The sequence below is a fragment of the Aythya marila genome, assembly GCF_965140915.1.
Source record: "Aythya marila genome assembly, chromosome: 7".
NCBI classification, from domain to species: domain Eukaryota; kingdom Metazoa; phylum Chordata; class Aves; order Anseriformes; family Anatidae; genus Aythya; species Aythya marila.
Window position 1 is genome coordinate 17,016,241 of NC_139048.1, and position 7,659 is coordinate 17,023,899.

General features: G+C 46.8%; 1 protein-coding gene across 1 annotated transcript; it reads left to right on the forward strand.

Moving 5' to 3' along the window:
• The first annotated feature begins 4,595 nt into the window (after positions 1-4,595).
• Positions 4,596-5,301, forward strand: FGFBP3 (fibroblast growth factor binding protein 3). The gene is made up of 2 exons (XM_082764388.1): positions 4,596-4,616; positions 4,736-5,301. Exon 2 carries the CDS (start codon positions 4,768-4,770, stop codon positions 5,293-5,295), a length of 528 nt encoding a protein of 175 aa, XP_082620514.1. The 5' UTR covers positions 4,596-4,616; positions 4,736-4,767; the 3' UTR covers positions 5,296-5,301.
• Positions 5,302-7,659: the final 2,358 nt, after the last annotated feature.

Sequence of the window (7,659 nt, forward strand, 5' to 3'; positions counted from 1 at the left end):
GTTTTACAAAGTAATTTGAATAAATGCATAAAATAAGAAAGCACAGGGAGTTCACTAATGACTGAATCAGTAATATAGTCACCAGAGGTGTTATCATGGAAAATGTTCTTGGTATGCATTTGTTAACAGAGGGAGGCAGATAGCTAACAGAGCTGGGGTTCAAGACAGCAAACCAGTAATTAGATATTTGTCTCTTATGTTTCGGATTAATAGTAGAATATTAGTGCTGTCAAGCTCAATTGTGCTAATAAATTGATAATGGTAATTAATAACCATATTTTCACTCTAAGCAAGCACATCATGTACTCCATTACCCTGTGCTTCCAAACTACAAATTACAGTAGTATCAGACTGATAATGTCTCCTTGGTGTGCTGCCAGCCTTCAGTCTAAAGCTTTTTAAGAGCTTAAAAGAGAGAACAGCTGTGCTATCATAACCCAGAAAGCTTTCCATTACAACAGCTCCCACTATTAAGCCTTTTACACCCACAGCAATAGTTCAAAAAAATATTCTGCATAGCTAGGTGGACCTCCAAAAAACTATAAGCATTTCAGGAAACACTCATTGTAGTATGGCTTCAGCAAAACAGTTTTTCCTCACCAGCATTGCATTCTGGCTTGGGCTACAAGATTTCAGAGGCAGAAGACCCACTCTGGGCAAGGGATACCAGGTGTCATAATGAACAAAAAGACTCTTTGTGGCATATTACTCCAGAATCAAGGAAAAATATTTTGCAAACTATTCTTGAAGCAAACACTTAGTAAACAGGACACACATTTGTATCAAACTGAAATATACCTTTTCAGAAACAGTGGCCAATATAGCATCAAGGCAAATACACCAGCAAGAACATACAAAAACAGCTGAGCAGTGTGCAGTGGGTTCTTCTCCTTTTAAGCACGTCTGTCCTTGATGTTTCCTTGTTAGTTGTATTTTTTTTTTTTAATTATTATTTTATTCATATTACAGTTCTATTAAACACTATCGAACTGTTTTAATTTTGTAATACAAGAGCAGTTGACATGGACTTCTATAGCCTGCGTATTCCTGCTCCGTAAAACTCACTAATTTATAGTACAGGGCCAACTCCATTTTTTGCTAGTGCATAATATACCAGCATTCTCCCATTGCTTCAGTTCTTTAGGTAAAACCACACTATAAACATCAAAAACACACCATTCTACAGTCGAGGTGGTTGGGTGGTTTTTTTTGTTTGTTTGTTTGTTTTTTGAGGTGAGAAAGGCAGAAGTCATGTATCTAGAAGATGGGGTTTTCTTTCATAATTATCTCTTAATGTTTACTCTTCCTTGTAATAGCCTTCAAATCAGCTCACATCGTGGAAAACCAGTCTCCAGCCTTCAGGTTGTTGGCAGTTCAGTAAAAGGATTAAGCTCTGAATAAACCAAAAGTCTTACTCCAGTTTCAGCTGTTGTACTCTACTGTGATGACAGAGAATGTTATCCATGATGTCCTGCATCATTTTAGCTCTTCGTCCCCCCCTTTTTATTCTTGAATTCTTCTCATTTAAATGATGCAAATAAATATTTTTTTCATAGCACATCTCCGACACACTGTGAAAGATGCCAAAGAAATGGTCTCCAGATGTATTTAAGTTAGAAAAGCCACTTGATATTTCTAGAAACATTCAGATTTTTTTTTCCCCAAAATAAACTGCTAAATTTAAGAAGGCAACTAATTTTTATTCTATAGCACTTGTATGGGTTCTTGACTTACAGTGTATATCTGTATGTTGCTACAACGAGTGCATTTTCTGCTTCTTTAAATGAATACAAGAATGACCAGATATAAATTCTTTGAAAAAAATGCGCTTTTTTCTTTTTTGGCATTCTAATGAAGCCCTCTGTTAAGCAGTACTAGAAATCAATTACTTCTGTGACTTCCTTCACTATTAGAGGGCAGAATGATTTACTTTGAACCAACTTAAATAATGGAGAAGGCAAAGCTGAAGGTCACCCTTTCACATGACTTCAATTTTTGATCAGCTGAAAGCCTGGAGCAGTAGAGGTGTTTTAGCAGACCTCATATCGAGCTCAACAAGGGGCGTTGCCAATGCATGTGTCAGTCCACTAACTGTGGAATGAAGAATGAAGGTAGGACACATACATTTAAAAAAAAAACAAACAAAAAGACTTCACTTTTTTTGGAGAGGAAAACTTACAATAAGCACGATAACCTTCACTTTTATATAACCAAAAAAGAAGCATCCTCAAAGGCAGATTAAAAAAAAATGAAATGGGTAGGGCTATAATGAGAAAAATTATATGCTTTGAAAAATTGCCATGTAGTTATATCTCTTATCAAAAGTACAACAAAGTCTGAGGAGAATGTCAAAGCAAGGAGGGAACGTATAGGATGCAGAGAAGAAACCAACTGCTCTGCAGCAACGGAAGCACTACGAAGAACAACAAACCACAAATATTTGTTTGAAAAAACAAAGCATTGGTTTGTTGAATGACTCAGATGAGATTGTGAGAAGACCTGCAGGGAGTGAGAGACAAAAGATGGTAAAAACGTGGAACACCTTTGTTCAGGCAAATGAACTGGGGGCAACACCACATTCCTCGATTTCTTCATGAAGAAATCCCAGAATCTGTCTCTTTGTGGCTGTTCAGCCACCATTTCTTATCTTTTATACTATGCAGAGCTGGGCTTGCCCTGAACAGAACCAGGTATTTGAGAAGACCAGTCTACCTCATTGTAGCCAACGTTTATTACCACATTAAATATTATTTTATTCTCTTGAGCCAGTAGTAAAAAAAATATTAAAAACTGATAGTTCAGACAAGTAGGTTAAATACAGCTATGTTAATATTGTATATTTAGGTTGATGAATCATCACCATTCTTTATACCACCCACTTTTCTGAAAAAAATGCACCAGTAAAACATTCATTAAAATACAGTAACATTTCCCTCCAAATGTGATAAGCCTAAGAGAACCTGCCTTAAGTGATCTTGAACAGGCAACTCCATTTCACCATTGCACAAATGTGTACAAGAATGCAGGAAGCAGACAAGATGCTCGGTGAAATAGTATATAGTGATTACAGGTGGCCAGACCTTAATCTGAATGCAACACTAGGGTTTGGTGGACTAATAAGCTAAGGCACATGATGTCTCTTATGCTCACTGGAGCCACAGAGGGTCTTACAAGTCACAATGCACTTCATTATGGTGCTTCCACATCCCTAGGTTAGATGCCAAGATCCCTCCTGCAGCCATAGGAAGTCCACAGTACCCATGAAAGGGATTTACACGATCCAGCATTCCAGCTGGAGAGCCACACACAGCTAACAGCCAGCTCAGCCTTGTCCTTGAGAAGTAGTTAAGTACTTAACTCCAGGACAGAAGGAGGTACCTGTTTCTACTTCAGATTCTTGGTCACAAAACCTCTCCTATGGCTTGCTGACCAGGCTCTATTTCCTTCTCATGACACTCTGCCTCTCATCCAACTAAGCACCCACTCCATTGTGGCTGCAGTCACAGATGTCTCTCCAAAAGATACCTACTGTAACCGTGGGGGATGTTTAAAAAAGTCACCGTAAAGGAGAGGTGACAGGAATAAAGCCGAAAGCAGTCGTCCCACTCCCAGGCAGTCTTCATTACCGCAACACGTTTCAGCCTTCTGCTCTGCCAACAACGGGTGCCGCGCGGAGCCGAGCCGCTGGGTGTCCCCCTCGGGCCTCAGGAGCCGTCGGGGGCTGCGGGCACAGTCGGGACGGGGCCGGGCTCCGCGTAAATCCGCCTGCTCCGGGACAGCCGCGGTGCTGTCGCGGCGCGACATATCGCCACGCCGACATACGCAGGGATGCGTGGGTCTATGCGCAGCCAGTAGTGATCCTTTCACGAGCTGGCAGCCCGGAGATCTCTTGTAAGTGCCTTAGACAAGGAGCATCCCCATCGTGCGGTGCCGTGCAGGGCCGAGCTCTTTGCCGACAGCGGGCTGCGGGCTCGTCCTGATCTTAGGGAGAGGGTCGGAATGGGAAATCGGAGTTTGGAGCAGATGCGAAGGGTACATCACTCAGAAACCTAAGCACGTGGGGACTTTAAGAGCTTAATTCCGACCAGAGGTTTCTAAAAGCGGTGGCTGATCTTGCATCCCTAAGCATGCGCTAACACCAAGCTCATGCCCCCATTAGAATCCTGCCTCCACCTTAAAAAAAAAAAAAAGCAACCACCCCAAAATTACCCACACCGGTATCTACCTTCTGAAGTGAGAACCCTTTTCCCTTTACCCCGATTCTAACCCCATGAACTCCAAAGGAGAAAACAGAAGTCCCTTTCCGGAGCGAGGCTGCCGACAGAGCCACCAGTATCGGGCCGGTTCCCCCGCTCCCCCCGAGGCCAGCCCCGTCTGCGGCTTCCCCGAACAAGGCGGGGGGATGCCAAGCCCCCCCCCCCCTTCCTCCCTCCCTCCGGTGCCGCCAGGGCACGGAGCGCCCCGCGGGGTGCGGCCGGGGTGAGGAACACCCAGCGCTGTGCCCCACACCGGGGAGGGGCGTCGGTGGGGGCAGCCCCCGGCCGTTGATAAGCCCCGGGCCGGCCCCGCCGCCGCACACGCCGGGGCCGGGCACCTGCAGGCAGCGGCCGCACACCGTGAGTTGCGGCGGGGGACTAAGGGGGGGGGGGGGGGGGAGCAGCAGGGAAACCCGGGGAAGGAGGGAGGGAATGGGGCAGCGGCGGCTTCGTGCGGAGCTGGCTTTGCCTTCCCACAGGCACCGGAGGAGGCTCCCGCGGCGCCGAGGAGATGCGGCGGCCCCTGGCGCTGCTGGCCCCGTTGGCCCTGCTGGCCGCGCTGGGGGCGGCGGGCGGCGGCCCGGGCGAGGTGGCGCAGACGGGGCGCTTCTCCACGCCGGAGCGGCACCGCTGCCAGTGGGAGCTGCGCTGGGCGGCGGGGGCCAGCGAGCTGCGCCTTAGCTGCCGGCCGCCGGCGGGCGGCGGGGCGGCGCGGAGCTGCGTGTACCGGGGGGAGCCCCGCCGCTGCCCCGCCTACGGCGCCCGCAGCCGCCGCTACTGGCGGCAGGTCATAGCCCACCTGCGCCGCCGCCGCCGGCCCTGCGCCGAGGGCGCCCCACTCGGCCCTCGCCAATGCGGCCCCGGCCGGGCGCCCCCCGAGGCACAGCTGCGGCTGCTGCTGCCCAGCCCCGGCCACGACCCCGGCCCCACGCCGCCGCCCCCAGCCTCCGCCGAGCCCCCCGAGCGCCTGGTGGAGACCTACTGCGCCCAGCGGTGGCACTCGCTCTGCAGCTTCTTCGTCGGCTTCTGGCAGGGCTGAGCCGCCGGCCCGCACTTGTCTGAGGCCACCTCTCCCCCTTCGGCCTTTTTTTTCCCCCCCCCTCCCCTAATAAAAAGCTGATTTTTTCGTACCACTCTCGAAGCTCGCCTCTTTTCTCCCTGGAGCCCTGCAGAGCCTGCTGGTGCTGAGGGGCACGTGCCAGCCAAGCACCTGAGGAGGTGAGGGCAGCCAGAGACCATCCTTGTGGCTTAGGACATCAATGTTTCCTGACTTAAATTGCCACCAGAACAGCTGTTCCCTCCCCACAGAACAATTTCTGTAACAGGGTAAAGTTGCACTGAAATTGACCAACTAGAAAACTAGACATTTAAACCAAAATAAAGATAGTAAGTAGTCCTAGGAAAGCTTCCTCTTACACAAATTTCACAAGTTAGCCCAATCCTGTTTCCACAGAGTAGATGAAGGCAAAGAGCAAATGTTAACATGAATGGTGAGGGTTAGGTGAGGAAACAGCTGTGAAGAGACAGAGAAGCAGATGAGTTTCACAGAAACTGTCTTGAAAATGAGTATTTTACCTAGCTAATGAGCTACAGCCAAAGCAACATTCCCACTTAGAGGGAAATGCTGTTCTCACATTGCTTCTGCATTACACAGCATTTTGAAATCGGGATTGCTTTGAAATAGGTTTTGGACGGAGTGCATCAGCAGGCTGAGCATAGAGGAGCAATATCCCAGCAGCAGCTGAGCACTCGTGGTCTGCTCACCCATGATCAAACATCAAGTCCCTAGCAGGCACACAAACAAGCTGTGGGTGAAGCACACTATGCAGTGTCAAAAATAAAACCCAGTCCCCTTCAAACAATGCTCAAAGGAGCAGTCACCTCAAGAAGCACCTTCCAACCTAAAGTATCTCCTAGGACAGCAGCTGGGTTGGAAGTAGCAGCCAGCAATTTTATTTTTTTAAATTTTGTTTACAAGGTTAGCAGTCACTGTGACCAGCTCTTTGCCTCAGGAAAACACACTTCTGTCAAAACTCTAGCATTACAGATGAGTGTTTAGGCATATATATATATTTGTATGGCAGCATTATTTACCATGCTGGATTATAGAGTTTGACTTTTTCATACAGGGGAAATGACAATGTGTTGTAAAAATTTGGCTTTCACTGACAAGTTTTCTGAGGACAAAGTTATTCTACCTCCCAGGTGAGCACAGCAATCTACAGACATGATATGAGCTAAGACAGAATTTTAACAATTTTAAGTGGAACTTAACTCTGACAAGAGAAGCAGTTTCTGACTTACAGCCTTCACAACTCAGGTGCTCAAAAACTGGGAAGATAACACGTAACACTTACCTTGATGTAAATCCACAACACAAGCATTCAATTAGACTCGAGATTGATGAAATACTACCTAAAGATATTAAATATTGGTTTTGAAATTATATTTTACAGTCTACTACAGAATATTCAAAAAAGGTTATTCATGGACAGCTACTTTTTACTTGTCCTAAACATGGCCACTTCATATAACATCTAACCCAATTTACAACTTACCTTACTTGAAGAAAGCCACATGGAAAGGGTAGGATGCTAAGAAAAGGACCAAAACAGAACTGCTTATGTAGTGGCTCTGTAAGCACATGTGTCTCAGCAGTCTGTCCTTTAGCCCTTTTACACCATTAACCTCCATGTTTAACAGAGCAGCAGTATTGGTGATGAATCACAAATTTGCAGCCCCCAGATCTGCTTCAAAATACCAAGAGCCACAGATCTACTTGAATGTGGTCACAACATGGGTGAAGACTTCAGGAGAGCAGCAACCAGCACACCCTGCTCTGCAAACCAGCCCTCAGCCTATCCCCCCAGGCATTTCGGCATCTGTGGTCCTACACAGCCCAAAGTGCCTGCCCATAACTGGGATCACTTGCAGGCTATGTGGTTTCAAGGATGGCTGTTAGAAGGACATAAAGAGGCAAAAAGGATCTGCCCCATTGCTTTCACAATAGGACCAGGCAGTTGTACACAGCTCATGGTGCTGAGGCATTCTCCTTTACAGCAAGTAGCTTGAATGCTTAGTGGGACTATGCAAAAGGTTGACTGTCAATGCATGACATGCACAAAGTTTTTTTTTTTTGTTACAACTCACTTTTCCTTCATGTGCATAACACACAAACAGCCATATAACAGGCTGCTGGCCATAGCAGCACATGGTATCTTCCAATAACACACAGTTTTACCTCCATGGCATTGGTACAACAGTTTTGTGCAGTGCCTTTAGAGCTTGGGTTTCACACTGTCAGATGCAAAGGTGGAACACCATGGCAACTGATCTGCTTATCCACATCACAATACTTTTACAAAAACCCAGCTAGGAATTCCAAGCAATTAACACTAGAGGG

Bases quoted from the DNA above. Each gene is read 5' to 3' on its own strand.
- FGFBP3 (XM_082764388.1), top strand. From the start codon at position 4,768: ATGCGGCGGCCCCTGGCGCTGCTGGCCCCGTTGGCCCTGCTGGCCGCG.